This window comes from Puma concolor, chromosome B1 (assembly GCF_028749965.1).
Source record: "Puma concolor isolate L17-30 chromosome B1, mPumCon1.1.hap2, whole genome shotgun sequence".
In the NCBI taxonomy this organism is placed as follows: Eukaryota; Metazoa; Chordata; class Mammalia; order Carnivora; family Felidae; genus Puma; species Puma concolor.
This window is the reverse complement of record NC_141670.1, coordinates 40,875,176-40,898,633: the sequence shown is the minus strand read 5'-3', so window position 1 is coordinate 40,898,633 and position 23,458 is coordinate 40,875,176. Positions and strand designations below refer to the sequence as shown.

At 41.4% G+C, this 23,458-nt stretch overlaps 3 protein-coding genes across 4 annotated transcripts in view; 2 read left to right on the top strand and 1 right to left on the bottom strand.

Annotated features, from left to right (window-relative positions):
* POLB (DNA polymerase beta) overlaps window positions 1–6,291 on the top strand; it is a 31,817-nt gene extending 25,526 nt beyond the window's left edge. For both annotated transcript variants that reach the window (XM_086703593.1, XM_025921374.2), the window contains 3 exons: window positions 4,082–4,146; window positions 4,654–4,793; window positions 6,046–6,291. In XM_086703593.1, coding sequence (XP_086559719.1) covers window positions 4,082–4,146; window positions 4,654–4,793; window positions 6,046–6,140 — 300 coding nt within the window. In that variant the 3' untranslated portion in view covers window positions 6,141–6,291. The remainder of the gene's footprint in view (window positions 1–4,081; window positions 4,147–4,653; window positions 4,794–6,045) is intronic.
* A 1,343-nt stretch (window positions 6,292–7,634) lies between these two features.
* DKK4 (dickkopf Wnt signaling pathway inhibitor 4) lies at window positions 7,635–11,059 on the bottom strand. The gene is made up of 4 exons (XM_025922274.2): window positions 10,839–11,059; window positions 10,160–10,310; window positions 9,533–9,685; window positions 7,635–8,233 (listed from the first exon to the last, which is right to left on the bottom strand). Exons 1-4 carry the CDS (start codon window positions 10,947–10,949, stop codon window positions 7,983–7,985), a joined length of 666 nt encoding a protein of 221 aa, XP_025778059.1. The 5' UTR covers window positions 10,950–11,059; the 3' UTR covers window positions 7,635–7,982.
* A 12,335-nt stretch (window positions 11,060–23,394) lies between these two features.
* Window positions 23,395–23,458, top strand: part of VDAC3 (voltage dependent anion channel 3) — a 15,362-nt gene continuing 15,298 nt past the window's right edge. The window contains exon 1 of the mRNA XM_025922055.2: window positions 23,395–23,458. This exon is cut by the window's right edge and continues 233 nt beyond it. The gene's annotated coding sequence lies outside the window, so the exon portion shown is untranslated.

The window sequence follows — 23,458 nt, the reverse complement described above, 5'->3', positions numbered from 1 at the left end:
AAGTCAATTTATTGTGGAGGCAATAAGGGGTAATTGGTACCTTATTGCAAAGAAAAGGGTGTGTGTTGGTATGTTGCATTGTGGAGGAATATACAGAAGCTCTAAAATCTTATTCTGGCTCCGTGACTAATGGATCGTGTGACATTAGGCAAGTTGCTTTACCTCTGTAAGGCCTTAATATTTTTACCTATAAAATGATACACTTGTGCTGTGTCAAATGACAGTTATACGGATCAAATTAAGTAACATACATGGACACTGAAGGGTTTGTACAACTATCTTCATAGAGTGAATCTTCAAAAGAGTAGTACAAAGTGTTACACTAATATAGTATGATGTGATATAATATAGATACAGTATTTCTGTTTGGAAACAGATCAGTAGAGGAGAGCAACCTGGTAGGGATTAAATTGGGAAACAAAAAGAGGGACAGAAAGTGAGAGAGGATGGTGATATGAGAGAACAAAACAGGGAGAATGAGTGCCAATAGGATGAGAAAGGTGTGTTCAGTCAGTTCAACAAATACACATTAAGCATCTACCACTTTTCAGTACATCTCCTGGGATGTATCTGAATTTCAGGAGAGTTTATAGTTGGGACGATGTGGGAAGGGAGTGATGGTTTACATGACCATAATAGGGGCACCTGGGTGTCTCGGTTAAGCATCAGGTCATGATCTCACAGTTCATGGATTCAAGCCCCATGTCGGGCTCTGTACTGACAACTCAGAGGCTGGAGCCTGCTTCAGATTCTGTGTCTCCCTGTCTGTCTGCCTGCCACCACTCACACTCTGTCTCTTTCTCTCTCAAAACTAAATAAACATTAAAAAAATAAATTAAAAAAAAAAAACACCATGACCATAATAAAGAGGTAAATCACGTGTTAGGTTAAGATAATAAGTACTATTTTAAAAAAAAGAAAAGGAGGGTATGAGGAGATGGGCATGTAGGAAACAGCATTGAATAGGATGGTCAGAAGCAGCCCCTTTGAGAAGAGGAGACTTGAAAAAGGACTTGAGGTAAGGGAGTCAGCCAAGCAGAGAGCTCGGCAGGAGTCAGAGCAGTTACCCTGAGTGCATGAGCTTCAGCAAAGATAGTCAAAGAAGCTGAGATCTTTTAAGTTTCTGAAAGGAAATTGGCTGAAAAACAAAGTCACCTTAGAAAATGGAATAAACCTGGGTGCCTGGCTGGCACAGTCTTTAGAGCATGTGACTCTTGATCTCAGGGTCATGAGTTCAAGCCCTATGTTGGGCGTAGAGCTTACTTTAAAAAAAAAACAACAACATGGGAATGCAAGCTGGTGCAGCCACTCTGGAAAACAGTATGGAGGTTCCTCAAAAAAACTAAAAATAGAACTGCCCTACGACCCAGCAATTGCACTACTAGGTGTTTATCCAAGGGATACAGGTGTGCTGTTGTCGAACGTTTATACCAGCACTATCAACAATAGCCAAAGTTAATGTCAATCGATGGATGAATGGATAAAGAAGATGTGTATATATATTGAATAATATATTGTATATAATAATATATGAATATACTATTCAATATATGAATATACATTCATATATTCATATAACATGAATATATGAATTATACATTCAATAATATATTCAATAATATATGAATATATATTGAATAACATATTGTGTATATATACATGTATATATATATGTATATATATATATATATATATATACAATGAAGTATTATTTGGCAATCAAAAAGAATGAAATCTTGCCATTTACAACTACATGGATGGAACTAGAGGGTATTATGCTAAGTGAAATTAGTCAGAGAAAGACAAATATTATATGACTTCACTTACATGAGGACTTTAAGAGACAAAACAGATGAACATAAGGGAAACAAAAATAATATAAAAATAGGGAGGGGGACAAAACAGAAGAGACTCAAATATGGAGAACAAACTGAGGGTTGTTGGAGGGGTTGTGGGAGGGGGATGGGCTAAATGGGTAAGGAGCATTAAGGAATCTACTCCTAAAATCATTGTTGTACTATATGCTAACTAATTTGGATGTAAATTAAAAAAAATTAAATTAAAAATAAATAAACAACCAAAAAAAACAAAACAAATAAAAACAATAGCAAAGTGAAATAAACTATTCTCATTCCATATACAGTTGATTTCAAAATCTCTTGTTTCTGTAACAGTTGACTAAATAATTTTAAAGATATGACCATTCATGTCTTTTTCAAGTTCTCTTCAAAGCATGAATTCCTTTAAACTAATAGTCACCAAGCCTCAGGAAAGCCAGGGTTAATATTCCAGATCTTCTTGTAAAGCCATGATCTTTAGATAATTGAGTTATTCTTCCTGTGAATAAAATGACATTTGGAAGAAAAAAAAAAAAAACCAATTTCTCCTGCATTTAGATGCCTGTTTGCTTTATATAATGACTACCATTCAGATTTTAGCATTTTGTGCAAGTTTGGCCTGGGATGATTTCCTGTGAAATATCTACTATAAGGATTCAAGGGACAATAGAAGATCCCTTGAGTCCCCTGGGGAAATGAAAGAGGCTTTATTTCAGACGACTAGGCATGAAGCTACCCAACTGAAATGCCAAACAAAACTAATCCACTCAATCTAATAAAGAATTTACAGTAATACAGAGAAATTCTTTAACATTAGCACTTCAGAAAAAGTGCAGGAAATAAAATGAGCCTTTGAGGAGAGGAACAAAGCCATTAGATGAAATCCTATTACTGATGTGACAAACCGCAAGATCATTGCCTGTGGCACCCAAACATCCATATCCGCAAGGTAATACCTCATGGTAATTCCAGATGGAAAGCATTGCTGATCCATTTGAAGGTTCAGTTAGAACTTGTTAATGTCTAAGAAGGTAGCTTTCATATTTTGAAGATAAACAGGTTTCATTTAATCTTTCAGCCATAGGAACAGCGAAAGAAAATACCCATTTTAGATTCTAGATTGTAATTTGTCCGTGTTACTGAGTGAAAAAGTATATAGCTTTTAGTGACATGTATACTTAGTCAACTGTTCTTTAGGACCAGAAGCCTGCCACATGTGTACTTTTCTTAGAATGTGACATTTGAAACATTTAATTTGAAATTTCTGATGTTTGTAGCTCTTTTTACATATTTATGGGTTGTTCCCCAGTCCGGAATTTTGGTCCATTTTTCTAGAAAAGGAAAAGATTACTAAATAGACTTTGATAACGTTTGTCTAAAAACTGTAGAGGTATAATGAAAACTCACCTGTAGAGGAGGAAAATGATCCTCTAACTTTCTTTTAAATTTTTCTCATTTTTCATCTCTCTGTCTTTTCTAATTTCTGGGAGGTTTCCTCAATTTTAAATTCTACTTCTGCTATCATATTTTAAATTTTGTTGAAACCTTTTCCTTAAGTGTTCTGTTTTCTATGGTATTCTGCCCCTACTTCATGGATGGAATATTTTCTGTAATCTGAGAATACTACTCATAGCTCTTTGTGTTCTCCCCGAGTAGTGATTGTTTCTTCCAAATTGCCTTTATCTGTTTTGGTCTGTGTCTTTCATGTTTGATGCTTTCCCTGGTTAGCTTCTCGTTTAGAATCCTATGAAGGCCAAATCCTCATACCTAGAATCCTTGCCTGCTGTTCCATGTACTTCTTTGTTTGCCACAAAGTATAATAGGAAAGTAGCAATAGACAGCACATAGAAAATCCAACTAAAAGTGTTTAAAATTCTTTTTTTTTTTTAAGGTTTATTTATTTTTGAGAGAGAGAGACAGAGTGTGAGTGGGGGAGGGGCAGAGAGAGAAAGAGAGAGACAGAATCTGAAGCAGGCTCCAGGCTCTGAGCTGTCAACACAGAGCCCGACGTGAGGCTCGAACACAGAGCCCAACATGAGGCTCGAACCCAGGGACCACGAGATCATGACCTGAGCTGAAGTCGGTAGCTTAACCAACTGAGCCATCCAGGCATCCCTAAAAGTGCTGAGAATTCTAAAACTGCTTGCACTTAAAGCAGAAACCTCACATTTAACATCATAATACTGAAATTAAGCCTGAAGTTTGAAAACGTCTTTAAGCATTCTTTGAAATATCCATTTTAGGGTGTTTGCCAGCTTCCCAGTAAAAATGATGAAAAGGAGTATCCACACAGGAGAATTGATATAAGGTATTACTCAAAATTTGTTGCTGACCTATTAAATTTTCCCTTCTTTTCTCTTTCCTTTGTCTTCTGTATATCTTGGAATTCATATAAATGTCTAGAACCCCTTTTCATTCTGAAGGGCTGTATGTTCCTGCTATAGACAGTGTGCAGCCTGAAAATATGTAAAGAATAACGACTGTATACAGAATCTAATCTATTTTCTCTAGATTTGCATCTCACCATGATGCCTTCCACAACTCAAAAGTAGTTTCCTGCCGGAGGAACGTTGGTTGTAATAAGTGATACTGCTTTTCGTTTCTCCACACCGCTTGCCAGAGCATAGTTTACTGAAACCTAGACTAACTGCAACGTCGGAGGAATTTGAACAGTCTACCTAATGATAGTCTCCTCCTTAGGTTATTAAACCACATAGACTTATTTTAGGTGTTTTGTGCCTTATTGATTATAAGAGTCCTATTTTTGCTAGATTTGAAATGTGTGGTCAAAGATTTGTTTATTTATTTATTTTAGGTTGATACCCAAGGATCAGTATTACTGTGGTGTTCTCTATTTCACTGGGAGTGATATTTTCAATAAGAATATGAGAGCTCATGCCCTAGAAAAGGGCTTCACAATCAATGAATACACAATCCGTCCCTTGGGAGTCACTGGTGGGTATTTGTGTGTGCATTAGAGATAATCCCAGTCATCTGGAGAGAAAGTTATTTTCAGATATATTTTGGTTTAGCAACTTTGATTCCTCAAAAAAGCCTTTAAGTAATTATGCCAGTTAATTGTAGTTTCTTTTATTATGAGTCCCTCAGGCAACAAAAGGGTCTTTAATCCATACGCGCTATCAAGCCCTCATTTGAAGCCCATGATGGCCAAAGTTATTTCTAGCTCTATTAGAATGTATTAATGTGATGGTCAGCAAAAAAAAAAAATCTTACTGGTTTAAAGTGGGTTTGTTTGTTTTTAATGTATCTCCGAGACTTCTGAAGTACCCAGGTATCATTGCTTTTAGTATCAGGCCAACCTTGGTAGCTTTGGCCACTTGCTTTTAAAGTTTAAAGAGTTGGGGCGCCTGGCTGGCTCAGTCGGTAGAGCATGCAACTCGTGATGTCAGGGTCGTGAGTTCATACCCCACATTGGGCATAGAGCTTACTTTAAAAAAGATTTTTAAATAACAAAAGAAGTTTAGGGGCACCTGGCTGGTTCAGTCAGTGGAGTGTGCAATTCTTACTCAGAGTTGTGGGTTCGAGCTACCTGTTGGATATAGAGAGTAATCAAAAACAAAATTAATAAATGAAAAGTTTAAAGAGTAAGAATTGCTTAATCTGTACTTGTTGATATCTCACCACTGTATGGTTTACTATTCTCTACTAGGAAAATGAAGATTTTGTCATTTTGTCCTCAAAGTATAAAATAGAACTTTCTTCCCTGGTAGACAAGGGCAGTGCTTCTCGCGTGTAAACGTGTATGAGCCACATTGGGACCTCATTAAATGAAGACTCTAATAGGGGGGCCCAAGATTCTGCATTTCTAGTAAGCTTCCAGGTGATTCCCGTACTGCTAGTCCAGAGACCACATTTTAAGCTGCAAAGGAAACTAGAGTATTTCATATGATACATGGGAGCTCTAGTGGAGTTCCAGCAGAGAAGGAAATCATGAATTAGGATTTCAGTGGCTCCAGTTGGGATGCTCAAGTTACTTTTGTAGGATGATTAGTATATGTGACAAAGCTCAAACATAAGCCATGTGGGAGGATGGGGGGTGGGGCAGTCAATATCATTTTTTGGTGACTTGGTTACCATTTTCTTTTTCTTCTGAAAGTGAGCCCCATACAGCTGTCTTCCTTGCACCCTCATAACCAAATTCCAAAACTGGCTTGTAGGTAAGTTACTTTTCTCTCTGTACTTTTAGGAGTTGCTGGAGAGCCTCTGCCAGTGGATAGTGAGAAAGACATCTTTGACTACATCCAGTGGAAATACCGAGAACCCAAGGATCGAAGTGAATGAGGCCTGTTCTTCCCAGACACAGCTCAACTCAACAGGAGTCTTAATTTATTTCTTAACCTTTGCTATGTAAGGGTCTTTGGTGTTTTTAAGTGATTATTTCTTCTTCATGCTTTAGCTTGCACTGTAGTCAATAAAGCCTCTCTTACTATTATCAGAGAATCTTATTCTGATTTTATTAGGAAATAGCATATCATGTTAACATGTGCGATCACACTTTACTAAGGATTTAGTGGAAAGAATGAAGAGATGAGATGTTAGCAGTGTTCAATGGGAATTTTTATTTTCCCATTTTTTTTGCCCTTATGCTGTATAAGCCACATTACCCTACCACCTTTCCCTCCTATTTACTAATTACAATTACTCAGGATACACCAGAGACTGGTCACTGGAAGATGGTTCAGTGTTTTTTAGAAATTAGGGACCTTCATAAATGTAATTATTTTCTTTGGTTGGCTTGGCCCCCACATTCAATTTTGTCGTATATACTTAAGACCTAAGTATAGGTTTATCTCTTAAATCTGAAATCGGTTGTAATTCATCAGAAAGAACTTACCTAAGCAAAACCACTTACAATATGCACCTGTATGTACAAAATATGGCCTCTTCAACTTCAAACAAACAAAAATTTCACTTATTTGCTCTAGTTTTCCTTCAAGGTAACTTTTTAAGTTCAAATGGTCAAACATATAAGTAAAAACACTCCTTGAAGACCTTAGCTTTGAAATTATATAATCTATATAGTAAATTAATATAATTAAATAATATAAGTTAATGTAATATAAATTAGATTAATTTATATAATTAAAAGTTATATAAATATAAAATGTAAAAAGTTATCAAGTGTTTAAGTAAAGCTATTGAAAACAATGCATGCAAATGCTTTGTAACTTGCAAAGGACTATATTCACATAAAATATTACCTTTTGAATCTTATTTCTGTTTTTTTTTTATGTTTATTTTTGATAGAGAGAAAGACAAAGCATCAATGGGAGAGGGGGAGAGAGAAAGAGAGACACAGACTTTTGAAGCAGGTTCCAGGCTCTGAGCTGTCAGCACAGAGCCCGATATAGGGCTCAGAATCACGAACTGCGAGATCATTACCTGAGCCAAAGTCTGACGCTTAACTGACTGATCCACCCAGGCGCCCGAATCTTATTTATTTATTAACCAAATTATTTTGTAGTGAAGTGATATTTCCCTGACAAGAAATGAAAGAAAATAAATGAGGGATTTTAATATAATTTTTTTTCCTTAATTTACTGTGATAGTTTTTTGCCAGTAAGATACAAGAATTAACTGCAGAAACCTTCACTTTTGTCCCCCAAGCTACTGTCGGGTACCAGAATTTCACTGGAAATGAAATAAAGATTTATTTGAACTAATTGAGTCACTAGATCAAATTAAACTTTTCTGTTGTGGAATCACATTTCTTTCCTGCAGAAATAGACAAAAAGCCAAAGCTGGTTTTCATTCATCACAAGGCAGCACATCGCAGTGCTCTGACTCAGTCTATCTCAGTTGCTACAAGATTTGATTTTCAGGGACATATGTATGGAAAGTTTTTTATTTTAAGTTTATTTCTTTTGAGAGAGCATGAAATGGGGAGGGGCAGAGAGGGGCAGAGAGAATCCCAGGCAAGCTCCGCAGCGTCAGCACAGAGCCCAAGGCGGGACTCAATCCAGCTAATTGCGAGATCACAACCTGAGCCGAAACCAAGAGTCAGAGACTTAACCAACTGAGCCACCCAGGCACCCTTGTATGGGAAAGATTTCTTAAATTAATGTCTGAGATTTCTGTTTGAATGCAATAAGGAGTTGTCTTTATTTTGAAGTATTTAGTTTTTTAGATTTTTTGGCATACTCTTAACCGTGTGTGTTGTTGGTTGCTGGTCACTTGATTTCGACATATTAGTCCAGGACCACAGTCACAGCGCTGGAAGATTTCTGGAGCCTGAGCGGTATCTTTATGCCCTCTCCTAGAGCAGACCTGTCCCTCCAATAGAACTGGCTTACAAATTTTAGTCCAGAAATGACGAGCACAGCAGAGTCCAGCTCCACAGTCCAAAGTTCTAAGGCATCTTTCTCCCTCTTGTCCTGTAACAAGATTTGTAAGGGCTGCAGCAAAAGTGGGGAAAGTGGCACGTGAGGGGGTTGTCGCTGGGGTAAAGGTGTAGGATATAGAACTGAAGGCCACAAAGGAAGAATAAAAAGAGCATGCAGGTCTCCCAGAGCTAGATCTACTAGAAGTATATGAAATGGAAATTTCAGCCCTACCTAATAGAATTTGTTTTATAAAGTTAAAACATTTTCTTTTTAAATTTTTCAACGTTTTTATTTATTTTTGGGACAGAGAGAGACAGAGCATGAACGGGGGAGGGGCAGAGAGAGAGAGGGAGACACAGAATCGGAAACAGGCTCCAGGCTCCGAGCCATCAGCCCAGAGCCTGACGCGGGGCTCGAACTCACGGACCACGAGATCGTGACCTGGCTGAAGTCGGACGCTTAACCGACTGAGCCACCCAGGCGCCCCAAAGTTAAAACATTTTCAAAGGAAGATGGGATTTCCAGTCTTGAGGAATGAAATAAGCATCCCTTATCAGTGTTGTTTTTTTTTTTTTAATGGGATTTATCCTGGCATAAAGACCATCACTTATAAAAGGGCCTGTTAACCTGAAGACACAAGAATGGCCAACTCACTGCTTTCAAACATTCTACTTAATTTCTGTCACAGATTGGAATTTGAGACTACAATTTTGTAAAAAGCTTCATTTTAGTGGTTTGTATTTTGTTTGAGAATAAAAAGTTAATGCATTTACTTTCATTTCTCTTTTTTCTCTTCATTTTTTATCCTGAGGATCTAGAAAGGGAAACTGCCATTTGTTAAATTACAGACTATAAAAAGATACGTGTGTAAAATTCAATTAAAAATCTTCTTGCTAACCAGTTCATTATTATGGCTATTCCCCTGTCCTCTTGCTGACTGCCTTATGTTACTCCCTGCATGATCTCCATAGCTGCTTACAGAAAGAGATGAGAAACAAGACATACTCCCTATGTGTTTCTGGAGTGGAGAGGAATCAAGTCAGTTTCAGCCTATCCTTAAAGGACTAGGGGGAGTAAATGTTTTTCTTTAATGTTTATTTAGTTTTGAGAGAGAGAGAGAGAGAGAGAACAAGCAGGGGAGGGGCAGAGAGAGAGGGAGACAGAATCCAAAGCAGGCTCCAGGCTCTGAGCTGTCAGCACAGAGCCAGATGCGGGGCTCAAACTCACGAACTGCGAGATCATGACTTGAACTGAAGTTGGATGCTTAATCAACTGAGCCACCCAGGCGCCCTGGAAATGTTTTTCTTTAAAAAAAAAAAAAAAAAAGAGTGCTCAGAATGCTTCTCTTACCCTTCCCGTCTTGTGGTTTCTTAATATTTGGCTTTCTTTTGGGTTTGTTTTCCTGAATTGGATGCTCAGTTGTTCCTTTTGTTTCTATATCATCTTGGTCATCCATCTGTCTTTCCAATATTGGGGTTGCATCTTCCATTGCAGTACAAACATCTGAGCAACAACCAGATGTAGTTCGAGTTATTAACTTCAAGAACTAGAACCACAGACATGCTAATTATCATACTGTTACATAGTTTGGCAGTACCTCTGCCTTCAGTTTATATATAACTTTCAAGATTTCTGGGACATATGCACTAAATATTTACATGTGCATATGGTAAAGAAAGTGGTTAAGTAATAAGTGGAATTCAAGTGAAAATGAAAGAATTTGTAAGGTTCCAACTTGAACCTTTCCTTGAAAATCATTATCTCTAGGTTGTTGGCAAAAATTGTTGCCAGGAAATAAACTATTTTGTTGCATTAAGAAAAGGCAGCTGCATAAATTACTTCAAGTATAAATCCAGGAAATCTTTAGAGAGTGCCTATCTTGGAATATTCTAGTGCATGAGATTCAGATGCTGTCTTCAGTGTAAAGCCACTGTTCACTGGGGCAGAGCAGTCCCACAGGGGTTTATGACAGCTTACCATTCATGCACAGTGTTCCAGGGCAGCACATGGCATTACGTTGGCACCTCCTTCGTAACCCGCGACATGTAGCACAGAATGGCCTCTCATCTTGAGGCTTGAGGCAGAATTTTCTGGAACTGCAGTCCTTGTCAGACAAGCACTGTGAACCCTGTAGGGAAAAATTTGTCACAGGCCGGGCAATCCAACAAGATGTAGGATGACTTTTAATTCAAAGTGGGAGATGGAGGAAGCCAAATCACAGTGGCACTTTGAATGCAGGGACAAACCTTAGGTGGCACCTTAATTTTTCAATATAATTGGTTTTATCCCACAAAGGAGAGACCAAGTTTCCAATGAAGAAACCTATGTGTTGCATAGGTTACTCGTGTTCGAAAAATTGTCCTAAAAAGTTGTCCTACTTTTAAAACTCAGGATTTAATTTTCTTATGCTCTTTCTGTAAGTGGAAGAAAATGTCTTCCCATGTGTGTCTTATAGATGGTTATGAGATTTTTAATTTATATGTTACCTCTAGAAGCTGTGCTACAGTTTAATTAAATATAATGTGGGTATTTGTGCCATTCCTATTTGATTTCTTTTCTCAAGTGAGTCCCATCAATCACTGCACCCATTTGCCAGCTAGCACCTCGGTGAGTCTTACCCAAGTGAACTGCCCCCTGCTCCCTAGTTGAACTTTACCTTCTGAGCCCCGTGCACGTCGGCAGAGCTCTTGATGTTGTTGAAGTCCAAAACCAGAGCACTCAGGGGGGCACAGAACCAGCTGAGCCCCAGCAAGAACACCACCGCCATCCTTCAATCACCTTGACCTTCTCAGCTCTCTCCGCGTTCTCCAGACTGGGCGGCAATAAACCTACAATAGAGCTTTTGCCAAAATGGAAACCCTGCAAGTCGTCCGTAACTGCTTTTCCTGAAGGAAAAACAAATCTTTGTCTAAGAAAGGTGTGTGAAATAGGATGAGTGAGGTCTAACCAGCAGATTCCTTCTGAAACGATTTATACCAGATGTGCCCCCCTCATCTCTCTCCACCTCCCTCCCTCCTCCTTCATTTCCTTCCTCCTTACCCCACACAGGCTTCAACAAATCCCTTCAGATCTGTTTGATCAATAGTTCAAAACAAGGACTCAATAGAGGGAGAGGAGAGGCAGGGCCACAGCGGCTTCTCCTCCAGGGGTTGAATCCCTCTTAATTATTGCATATCAAAGTTAGTTCAAAGGGTTAGCAGAAGAGCAGGATGTCTGTATCAAAGGCAAACTCTGATAATCACCTGCATTTCCTACCTTCAATAATCCTTTGGGGATGGAGGGAGTCTGTTCTAAGATCTGTTTTCACGGCTAATTGTGCTCAAAGAAAGAATGAATCATATTGGCCAATATGCCGTCAAGGATGCCAAAAACTAATGAGTTACAAAATATCCTGAGAAGCTTTAAACTCTGCTTCAGATAGTGAAGACAGATAGAAAAGAGAGAAAATGCCTTCTGATTAGCTCTGGCATCCAGATGTAAAAATCCCAATGGCTTAAAAGCTGTGAGCATAATGGCACCTGTTCCAATTAAATGTCAATTGGAAAATAATCCTCCTTAAACTGAAAATTGAACTGTTTGAGGCTACGGTTATTTAATTAGGAAAACAATGAGATTTATAACAACCCTCCTCTCCTATTACTTGATGATGGGGGCAACCACAGAAAGTCTATTTTATGCAGATTCATACAATTCAATAGGAAGCTCTGGATGCATTTTATGTGCAATGTATTTACTTACTTTGTATTGCATTGGTTAAACTGACTTGAGCGGGGTGCCTGTGTGGATCAGTTAAGTGTCTGGCTGTTGATTTCAGCTCAGATCATGATCTCACAGTTTGTGAGATCAAACCCCACATCGGGCTTTGCGCTGACATCTTGGAATTCTCTCTCTCTCTGCCTCCCGCCCCACCCCCCATGCATATGCATGCATGTGTGCACACTCTCTCAAAATAAATATATATATTTTTTTAAGTTAAAAAAAATTGACTCAAGCAGAACAGGTCTCCAGGTCTCTAGGACATTTCAGATGGAATGTCATTCATTTTCAATTTTTCCTAGTTTGAATTTTTGAAAACATCTTCTTCATCCCTTGGTGTCTCATTTTTTCGTTTTTCAGCCAGACTGTTAGAGAAGTCAAATCATTTAGACCTGTAATCACTGCCTAAGTATTTTAGCAGTGGAACAATCCAGATCTGGGCCAAAACATTCTTTTTTCTCACTCCTTGTTTCGTTGTTCTCAGTGTAGACTCATGCTGGTACCTCAGGTGAGAGGTGCCGTTTAAAATCTAAAAATGCAAGTATGCCTGGCTGGCTCGGCCAGTGGAGCATGGGCCTCTTGATCTTCGGGTTGTGGGTTCGAGTCCCACATTGGGTGTAGAGATTACTTTAAAATAAAATCTTTAACAACAACAACGACAAATCTAAAAATGCATCGTTTCTAAGCCATAAATGGCAGTCTTGGTATTGCTGGGTCTTCCTCCAGAACCCCAGCCCATTGAAATGTATCTCAACACGCTGTACAATGGGAACATTTCCAGTCCTGAGTAATGGCTTGGTACCATTTAGCAGCAGGTGAGCTGAGGCTTCCTTTCCTCAGCTCTCTCCCTTGTGTTGGGGCTGCTTGTCTACCACTCATGTAGTACAAGAAGGAGCTACTTCTTCTGCAAGGATGCCTTTTTTTTTTTTTTTTTTTTTTTTTTTTTGCTTCAACTGAAAACATCAAACACCCTTTGATAGTTATGATAAGCCTGATGACTAGGTGTGTTACAGGATTTATTTTGAAGTTGGACAATTATGACCAAGGATAAAGGAGAGAGCCTCAGGGTTCCCTCTCTGCTGGGGATCTCTGCTTCCTGTTACCTAACTGAAGAGAGAATATCAGGGTACCAAAGGCCTCTGGCAATAAACACAGACAAAAGGGCTGATGGGAAATCTTGTAACACAGCAGAAATATTCATTGAGCACTTTGTATGTAGCAGACCCTGTGGTTAGATGTTGGGAATAAATAAAACACAATCCTTGGCCCTGAGGAACCAGTGTCCAGTCAGAAGATACATATATATCTAGGGATGATTCCAATATATTATAACAAGTGCTAAGATAAAGGCATAAATGTGTGGCTGGAGGATCAGGGGATGGCATGACTAGACCCTCTAGAGAAATAAAGAAATGCATCTACAGAGGAGGTAATATTGGAGCTGGGTTTTGTGGGATGAGTAGGAGTTTCCTGGGCTGAGAAGCAGAGGATGGTCTCACCCCAGGCTCAGGGGGTGAAGTGTGTGGAGGGGCAGGGAGGTGTGTCTCAGTTCCAGGGAGAGATTGTGTCTGCCTGAGGCAGGTGGTAAAGGACACGATGAGGCTACACTATGAGGAACCTGATACACCATGCAAAGAAAACTGGATTTAACTTATGTGCGAAGTCATCGGAGATATGTAAGCTTGAAAATGGCATGGCATAAATTCCTTTTTAAGAAGGCATTGGTGGTGGCCACGTGGAACAGTAGTTGTAGTGGGTGAAAGGGGACACTGGGCCATCACTCAGGTCTCAGTTGCAATTCCCACATGATGAGGAGGAAGTCCAATGTAAGGCAGTGGCACAGTGGTGATGAGGACCAAGCAAAGGGTGGGGTTTTGAAGTTGAACTTCTGTCATCAGATGTGGGGGGTAGGGAGCCAGTGGGAAGGGAGGAGCTGAGAGAGTCGGCCAGTTCTAATCTCACACCCCGGGTGGGCTGTGGCAGCACTAAAGCAGAGAATTCAGGGTGAAAAGCAAGTTAGGGGCGGCAGGGTGACAGTTGGTCATGGGAAAAGCTATCCAGGTCATCAGGTCTTTGCTGGATATCTAATATCGAGGTGTTTTCCAGGAGTGACGCTCTCCATCTGCCTCCCACAGACAGAGGGAGGAAGGATGCAGACATCAGACACCGGGGGGGGGGGGGGGGGTTACAAATAGGCATGGAATAGGACGGAAAAGCACACATGTCCGTGTCTGCACTGAATATGAGATTTGGGGTCAGACTGGCCTGAATCAATCACAACGCTGGCTTCTCCCATGTCCCCACCACACCCACCTCCCCTGTGCATCCCTCTACCTATCATGGCACTTACAAAGCTCTTTTGTCTACTTATTTGTGTCTACAGCCATATGATAAGCTCTGTGAAGGCAGGCCCACAGCTAATTCATCTTGATATCCTCATGCCTGGAGTGCCCGGCATTCAAGAGAAGCCCCACACAATTTTGATGTGATAGATGAATGCACAAATAAATGGATATATAGTGGGGCGCCTGGGTGGCGCAGTCAGTTGGGTGTCTGACTTCGACTCAGGCCATGATCTCATGGTTCACAAGTTCGAGCCCCGCGTCGGGCTCTGTGCTGACAGCTCAGAGCCTGGAGCTGCTTCAGATTCTGTGTCTCCCTCTCTGTCCCTCCCCCACTCACTCTCTCTCTCTGTCTCAAAAATAAAATAAACATGAAAAAATTTTTAAATGAATGTGGAGTAACTTTGTGGTGCTGGGCAAGTTACTTCATCTTTCCAGGCTGCAGTATCCCCTGCTGGAAGCTGGCTGCCCTCCTCCATAATGATGACATTTTGAGGGTTCGATGTGTGAAAACATGTGTAAGGGCCTGGGGCAGTCACTGGCACTCAACACTCCAAATACGTGTCTTTTACCTCTTTTCCAGGCCAGAACTTTCCAGTGTCACATAAACTTCAGTACCCAGCATGACACACAGCCCTTCCGTGGCAGGCTCTCCACAGATCTTTGTTCCACCAATTCATCAGGGAAGAATCTCCCCTAACCTCGGGCCTCATTTGGCAACAGGGCCACAATTTCTATGTCTCCTAAAAAGCCAGAGCAATTTTGAGGAAATTAAGTATGTGACATCTGCCTGGAAAGTAGCTTTTGGCATATTTTCAAATCTGCCAAGGCCACTGGTTCGTTCATAATCACAGCGTGCCTCAGTTGGGATGCCAGCAACTGAAAGGAGGTGCCCCTGTGGCAGCGTTTACTGCAAGGCTTCATCTCAGTCATCTGGGGCTTAGAGATGATGGGGCAGCGGGAAGAGGATGGCAGGGAGAGGGAAGGAGGGAGGGGACAGCTTTACAAACGTTTCTGCTTAAAAGGCATTTTCCCTGCTCTTAGGTCAGGGTGCCAAAGCACACATACTCAGACTGCGGCAGCAAGGACCTTGCAGAGGCTGTGGCTGCCTCTCAGAGAGACACCAGGAGCTCTGTCAGCCGCAGAACAAAGAAACCCTCACACACTCTTTTGGCCGAGATGCTGCCATCTTGACACCCTCTGACAAGGATTAGGGGTTCACTGAAAATCTCAAGCTGATTCTCTTACTTCCACAATGAGCATCTGGGCCAAAAGAACATTCAGATGGAGCACGAGGGACTGAGCTTAGAAGAAGTGAAAATTCCCAGAGAAACCCCCAAGGGCCCCAGCTTCGGCTCTGTAGGTCACCTGCCGCTCCGTGGGTGACTCACCTTGTTTGTCCGGGAAGCACTGTGGGCTGGTGTGTGGGAGCAGACACCTGTATCCTCCGGAATAACAGCTGCTCTAGTTCAAGTCAAAGGCAGAGTGTCAGAACCCGTGATTTATAGTCACTTAGGAATGGAAATTTTTATTTGCTATGGCTCCTGTGTCAAAACCAGTTTGATTTCCATAAATTTTGCTTTCCTTAAAAGAAAATCAAAGTAACTGAAACAAGTAGGTCTTTGGCAGAATCTCACAGGAAATGTTCAATAAAATAAAAGATGAGAAGGGCATGTTGAGAGGAGACAGAGATTGCAGGATATAATCAAAGAGTTGCTGTAAACGTTACGGTTTAGTTACCTGAGGTCAGAAGGTAAAGCAAACCACTTGTAACAGCTGAGGAGTCATCTGTCAGATGTCTTGCAGCTAAGCATGGGGGCAGCGCTGGAGGCATTAAGGCAGAAGCCAGGGAGATGGGGTCCTGGCCTCTTCACTGACTGTGTGGCCTTGGCTTGGTCACATCATCTCCCAGCTAACCTCCTCATCTTTCCGAGAGCCTCTTACAGACCAGTGTTCTGGGAGTTTACAGGGGGGTCCCTGGCCACCATGTTGCTCAGCTCCAGGAGATTGTTTGGATGCTAGTCTGTGTGAATCACCCCCTTTGGAGTCTACCCCCAAGGAGGTGCTGGGGACTCCCTTTTCTTGAAGCAACAGCCTCAGAACTCTCCCAACTTCGTTCCAGGCACCCAGCTAGAAGAAGCTCCAAGAATCCACGAGCTTCCTTCTTCAAGGATATGCTCTGCCTTCATTTGTTTTTTACTTAAAAAAATTAGATGAGGTTGTGTGTGACTTCATAAACCCAAATAATGCCTATCTGTCCCGCCCTGTTCCCAGGTACTTGTCTTAGTCCGTTCAGGCTGCTACAACAAAAATACCACAGACTGGGGGCTTCTAAACAACAGAAATTCATCTCTCACAGTTCTGGAGTCTGGAAGTCCAAAGTCAGGGTGCACACAACGTCAGGTTCAGGCCTGGGTCCTGGTTTATGAACAGCTGTCTCCTCACGTGGTAGAACGAGAGAGGAAGTTCTCTGGGATCTCCCTTATAAGGACACAATCCCACTCATGAAGACTTCATCCTCATGCCCTAAGCACTCCCCCAAAAGCCCCCACCTCCTAAACCTGTCACATCAGGCATTAAAATTTCTGTGTAAGAATTTGGAGAGGATGCAAGCATTCAGACCATGGCAATACTCTTCCTCCCCCATGCCAGGTTGTCACCGACATATCACATTGCACAAAACGTGGGGGGCCGGGGAGTGTGACAACAAATGCTACTATGAAAAGGCAAGAAAACATGAAAAAGAAGCTGCCCCTGTGGCAATACCTATCAGCTGGAAAGCATAACACCTCCCGTCATCGGTCAGTGAAGGAGGCAACGAACTGAGAAGAGGATGTGTGTATGTTTGGGTGAACTGTGTCACTGCTGCTGTGGCTCTGTGACTAGGATGTCCTTTTGTCCATGCCGCCATGTTCCCCAGCTGAGGTCTATTGACCACGTGTGTCAGATTTTGATGTCGGTTGTTTTTTTTTTTTTTTTTTAACTGAATGATATTTCCATTTCTAGAGAGTCTACAACTGACTTCTTGAGGCCCTTTCAGAGTTTTGGTTGCCCGCAGCCTCTTCCCATGACAAAGCGGGTTCTGCCATCTTCTGATCTAGACCAAACTGGGTCTGATTCTTTTCCCTCAAAGGTTCGGGGGCAGGGGGCAGTCCAACTGCATTAGGAGACCCCAAATCTGCCTGGAGTCTCAATTCTGAAGAAGCACATTTTTAAAAATGTATGGCTATAGTGGCTATAGCTAACAATACCATGCTGTGTATGTAGAAGTTGCTATGAAAGTAGAGCTTTAATGTTCCCACCATAGCAACAAGAAGATAATTATGTAAGATAGAGGATAGGTTAACTAGCCTTATTGTGGTAAATATTTGCTACATATATGTGAATCAAATAATCACATTGTACTCCTTAAGGTTACATGATGTTATATGTCAATTATATCTTAGTAACACTAGTAAAAAAGAATGGCTACCCATGAGCTCTGCACACATGAACTCTGGAATCCCCTTCTGGAGGGGATAAGCTACTTGCTGTGAATTTCCCCAGGGTATTCTCCAGGAGGCCTGCCCAGTTCTGGTATCCCTCCCCGTTAGAGTCACTCTTCCAGGGTGTCTTCATCTGGTTACTCCATCTCCAGTTGTGAAGTATCTGAGTCACTGAATGTGATCTAGCCTTCTCTGTCCAGGCTCCTACTCTGTATATACCCTGGATGTGGTCCAAGCTGCCTCATAACTTTGGCCAAAGTAAGCTGTCTGTGTGGCTGGAGCCCTCTGGCTGGGCCCCATTTGACCAGTTTAATACTGGGTGGGTGTAGGGGGGTGAAGACACTGAAGTTCACAGAGGTCAAGTAATTTGCCTAGGTCACATGGCTAGTGAGTTGCAGATATAGGATTTGAACATCAGTTTTCTGGCTCCAAAGTTTATTTTTTCCACTATACCACACTACACAGCTTGCTAGCTGAAGTCCATTCCCAGACATAGCAAATTACATGAAACACAGGTGTATATTCACTAAGAAATAAAATCACAGGGAACACTGCCTGTTGCCATATTTGGATTATATACAGCTGTAGGACCATGTCACCTTTTCCCTATATTATCCTTTATGGAAATGTGATATAGTGGTTAAGATGAAATAACTTGCAGGTTGTGTCAGCCAGGCTGTACCCTAATCTACATGTGGTACATTGGCAACACTGGTTTCCTCATATAGACAATTTGCAAAGATTTGATGGTGCCCTTTCGACCTTGAACATAGGCTTTGACTTTGGTAGGGAAGCCCCCAGACACACCATCCAATCCGATAGGATTCATAACTGTGTTCACAACCTTGTGAAGAATTTGGATAAAGCTCTGGAGAGCAAGAGGAGGACAGAGTTCATCACCCTGACACGCAAACCCCAAACCCAGTGCCCACTAGCACATTTAGCTGTGCGTTTACTTTGATTCCTTGCACCCTCTTGTGGTCAAGAGTGAAGTGAGCACTCGGAAGGCCCAATGTAAATTCCAGGTACTCCATTCCAGAGGTATTTCTCAATTTTTGGTGGAAATTCCCCATGGAACAGCACTCGCCTTCTCATAAACCTAAGTACTTCCCCACCTTATGAAAGTGACCTTCCCTTTTCTAACAGAAAAACATGTTTTCAAATTTTAGAAATTTTGGAAAATACATAAAAGTGTGAAGAAGAAATTAAAAGTCACACATACTCTGACCCAGCAGAGACAGTCACTATCAAATTTCGGTGAATTCCCCCAAATTTTTTCTATGTAGGTACATATACACATATACATGTAGCATTTTTTTATTATTTTTTAAATGTTTATTTATTTTGGAGAGAGAGAGACAGAGTGCAAGCGGGGTAGGGGCAGACAGAGAGGGAAACAGAATCTGAAGTAGGCTCCAGGCTCCGAGCTGTCAGCACAGAGCCCAATACAAGGCTGGAACTCACAAACCATGAGATCATGACCTGAGCTGAAGTCGGACGCTTAACTGACTGAGCCACCCAGGCGCCCCTCATTTATTTTGTAATATACAATATAATTAATCTATCACCAGCTCCAGAACTTGCCATTTCTAATGCTTACCCCTGCCCATGTGTGCCTCCTCTACCCAGTCCCTCTGTCTGCCTCCCCAACACTGATGTTTATGGTTATCATTCCGTTGTTTCCTCTTAAAGTAAAATTACAACATACACACACAACTTGGGATTACACTCTATTTACTTTTGTTTCCTTTTTTTCCCCCACTGAACATTTTCCTTAGATCATCAAATATTATCAGAACACATGGCTGTACCTTCACCCAGAATACAGGTGTATTATAGTTTATTTAATGAATCCTCTTAATGTTGGTCATTCAGATTGTTTTAAAATTTTTGCCACTCTAAATCATTCAAGCTGTTTAAGAGAATACATCTATGATTGTTTCCTAGAGATGAGCCCTTAGGCATGGAATTTCAGGGTATGGTGTACTGAAGTCTTTGACTGCTCTGCCCCTCTGCACTGGAAGCCATGGCCCTCTTGTCCTCCTGAGCCGTTCTGAGACATCACCTCCTCGGAGCAGCCTCCAGTCTCTTCCCCCAGCCCGCTTAGGTGCTCTCACTGCTGGGTCCCCCTGTGCTCTGCAGCCTCCTTGTAGACGGCCAAGGGACATGGGTTGCATCTCCTCCTCTTCAAAGATGCTTAGTAACTAGGGGATCCTCACCCCTCATCAGAATTTTGGAGTCCTTGAAAAGAAACAAGAGAGCCCTTTTGCTTCAAAAAGAAACAGGGAATGGGGCGCCTGGGTGGCTCAGTCAGTTGATTGTCCGGCTTCGGCTCAGGTCATGATCTCGTGGTCCAGGGGTTCGAGCCCCGCATCGGACTCTGTGCGGACAGCTCGGAGCCTGGAGCCTGGAGCCTGCTTCGGATTTTGTGTCTCCCTCGCTCTCTCTGCCCCTCCCCCAGTCGTGCTCTGTCTCACTCTGTCTTCAAAAATAAATAAATGTTTTAAAAAATTAAAAAGAAACAGGGAATTAAATAATACCACTGGCATTAGAATCTTATTATTACTTTTTTACATTTAGCATAATTGAGCTACCAAATCTTCACAGTGGGGCCTCTGCTCTTCAGTTGTTTTTTCATTTGAGGGTAAAACTATACTAACTTTTGAGATTTTTCTCTCAAAAAGGTAATGTAGGGGCACCTGGGTGGCTCAGTTGGTTAAGTGTCCAACTCTTGATTTTGGCTCAGGTCATTATCTCACAGTACATGAGAGTGAGCCCTGAGTCAGACTCTGTACTGGAGTCATGCATGGAGCCTGCTTGGGATTCTCTCTCTGCCCCTCTGCCACTCACACTCTCTCTCTCTTTCAAAATAAAATAAATACACTTAAAAAAATGGTAATGTAGGCAGTTCAGCAGGCTATTTTCACTAGAGCAGGTGACTTATACTGGAAAACTACTCACAAGGTAACATGGGCCTCTGGACCCATATAGCACTTAGGGCGGTCTCCTCATGTATCAGCTCTGAGCATGGTGCCTGCACATAGCAAGTATTCAGCAAATGTTTCACAAATGAAGGTGTCTCAGATCCCTTCCTGCTCTAAAATTCTGTTTCTAGAGATTTTATAGGAAAAGAATGCCATATTATTAGAATTTGGACCGGGAAAGTTCTAAGGGTTTAGATCCCAGTGCGAGTGGGGGACTGAGAAGTAGCTGTAGTTTCAAAGTGGTCAAGGTCAGGGTCCTGACATAGACCTTGAGCATTAGCATGGATGCCAACTTGACAGGGCCAGAGGGACATGAAGCAAAGCAAGGATTTCCTCGGTAGCAGCCGTTTTCCTTGACACTTTCTTTCAACACCTTCTTCCTACATCAGGTGTTAGGAAAGAGGAAGTCTCTCTGCATGACCTGGGACTGGTGTTGTGAGATCCTTTTAGAAGAAAGATCTTTGGATAACAGAAGCAGAAGGAAGGAATTTTGCCAAATTCCCATTCAAGTGCTCTTTGTAGCCTTTAATGGCCAGGTATATCTGACAAAAGCCAGGTCTGTGCCAGAGTACAGGCTGAAGTGTGGCTTTAATGTGTGTGTGCGTGAGTGTGTGTGTGTGTGTGTGTGTGTGTGTGTGTGTGTGTGTATAATTATGTGTGTATGTGTATATATGCGTATTCTTTGCCTACGTAACTTTCAGACTTACAGCATATTTTCATTTGTTATTAACGAATTAACATTTTCCGTATGCTAGGTAGATTGTTATGTGCTTTAGATACATTATTTTATTTACTATCCACTCAATCCTCTGAAGTAGATACTACTTATATCTGTTTCACAGAGGTAGAAACTGAAGCATAGAGAGGTTAAGTTGCTTGCCTAAGACCGAAGAGTTGGCAGATCTGGGATACAACCACCACCTCTTTGGACTCTAAAGGTCATTTTATTTGGCCTACTTAGATACACTGTTTACTTATATTTATCAACTCTGCCTCATTTGGCAGGTATTTGTCTAAGTCCTACATTATGAGTCCTTTGGGAGCATTTATCTACTGATCTCTTACTAGCCTGAAATGCCTTACACATAGCAGGTAAATAATAATATTAAGCAGCAACTTGGTATGGTGGACTGAACATCGATGACTTTGTGGGTGTGTTTTCTCTCCAACTTTTTATTTTGAACAATGTAAAACTTACAGGAAAGTTTTAAGAATAATGCAATGAACACCCATATGTCTTCTACCTAGATTCACCAATTATTAACGCTATGGACATTTACTTCTGGTCTTTTTTTTCTTAACCATTTGAGAGTTAGTTGAAATCACATGCCATTTCATTCCTAAATACTTTACCATATATATATCTCCTAAAAACAAAGCCATTTCTGCATAACCAAAATACAATTATCAACATCAGAAAATTATACAATGTTGCAATACTGATATAATAGTCAAATTTTCTCAGTTGTGCCAATAATGTTTCTCACTAACAGTTTCTTGTGTTTTTGTTGTTGTTGTTGTTGTTGTTGTTTTGATGCAGGGTCCAATTTAGGATTACATTGCTTGTAGTGTCATATCTTTCTTTTGTCTCTTTTAATCTAGAGCAATTCACCAATCTTTTTCTTAATCTTTCATGAAATTTACATTTTTAAAATTTTTATTTAAATAAAGGGCAGTTTGTCATCAGAAGTTTCTCTTTTTTTCCCCCCTTTGTAGAGAGAGAGCACATGCATGCATGAGCAAGGGAGAAAGGCAGAGGGAGAGAAAGAGACAGAGAGACAGAGAGAGAATCTTAAGCAGGCTGCATGCTCAGGCAGAGCGGGACTTGAATCTCGATCCCACGACCCTGGGATCCTGACCTGAGCCGAAATCAAGAGTGGGCGACTGGAGGGACTGAGCCACCCAGGTGCTCATGAAATTTACATTTTAGAAGGGACCCATTGGTGTTTTGCAGAAAGGCCCTCAATTGGATTTGTCTGATTGTTTCCGCAAGAATAGAGACACACCTTTAGCAAGAATATTACCTTAGTGTCTTCTGTGCATCATGTAGGGGGCAAATGACGTCAGTCTGTATCATCCCTGGTGATGCTAAGTTTAATCACTTGGGTGACTTCTTTGATGTGAAAGTACCCTTTTTTAGTAAGGAATCTGAGGGCTGACACTTTGGAACTGTGACGATCTTCAAATGTCTAGCACTTATTGATAATTTTTTGCCTGAAATTGGGTGGTTCCAAGAGTGGTGATCTTCTTTTTCTATAATTTCTTCTATATTTATTAGTTGGTATTCTTCTTTAAAGAAGGGCTTTCTCTCCTCCACCTCCTCTCTCCCTTTGAATTATAATCTACCCCTACCTGTGTGATCTTGAATAAATTACGTCCCCCGGGGGACCCATGTTTTCTCATTCTTAAGTTGAGAGAGCTTAAGGGTCATATTTTTGAATTTTAGTCAGTCGGAGACAAAATTCCCATAAAGATCTGTTCGCATCTCAATGAAACGGTCTGACGTGCCCGGCCATAGCATCCCTCAGTAGCATCCCGGGTCAGCTCCGCCCGCCTTCCCCGCGGCCCCTCCGATAGCAACAGTAACTAGTAACTTCCGGGCGTTCTCGCGAGAGAGAGCCCCTTCAGGCACAAAGGTGCGGTCCCCAAAGCGTCTTCGCCTACATCAACTCCCGCCCCTGCCACCTGCGCGCCGGGCCGTCCCGCGCA

What these genes read in the sequence shown, in the direction of transcription:
- DKK4 (XM_025922274.2), bottom strand. Translation starts at nt 10,949, where the DNA reads ATGGCGGTGGTGTTCTTGCTGGGGCTCAGCTGGTTCTGTGCCCCCCTG. An exon ending in ACGTGCACGGGGCTCAGAAG is followed by an intron (nt 10,311 to 10,838) that starts GTAAAGTTCAAC and finishes TTTTCCCTACAG; the next exon opens with GGTTCACAGTGCTTGTCTGA. An exon ending in GAAACCACAAGACGGGAAGG is followed by an intron (nt 8,234 to 9,532) that starts GTAAGAGAAGCA and finishes ATCTTGTTACAG; the next exon opens with GACAAGAGGGAGAAAGATGC.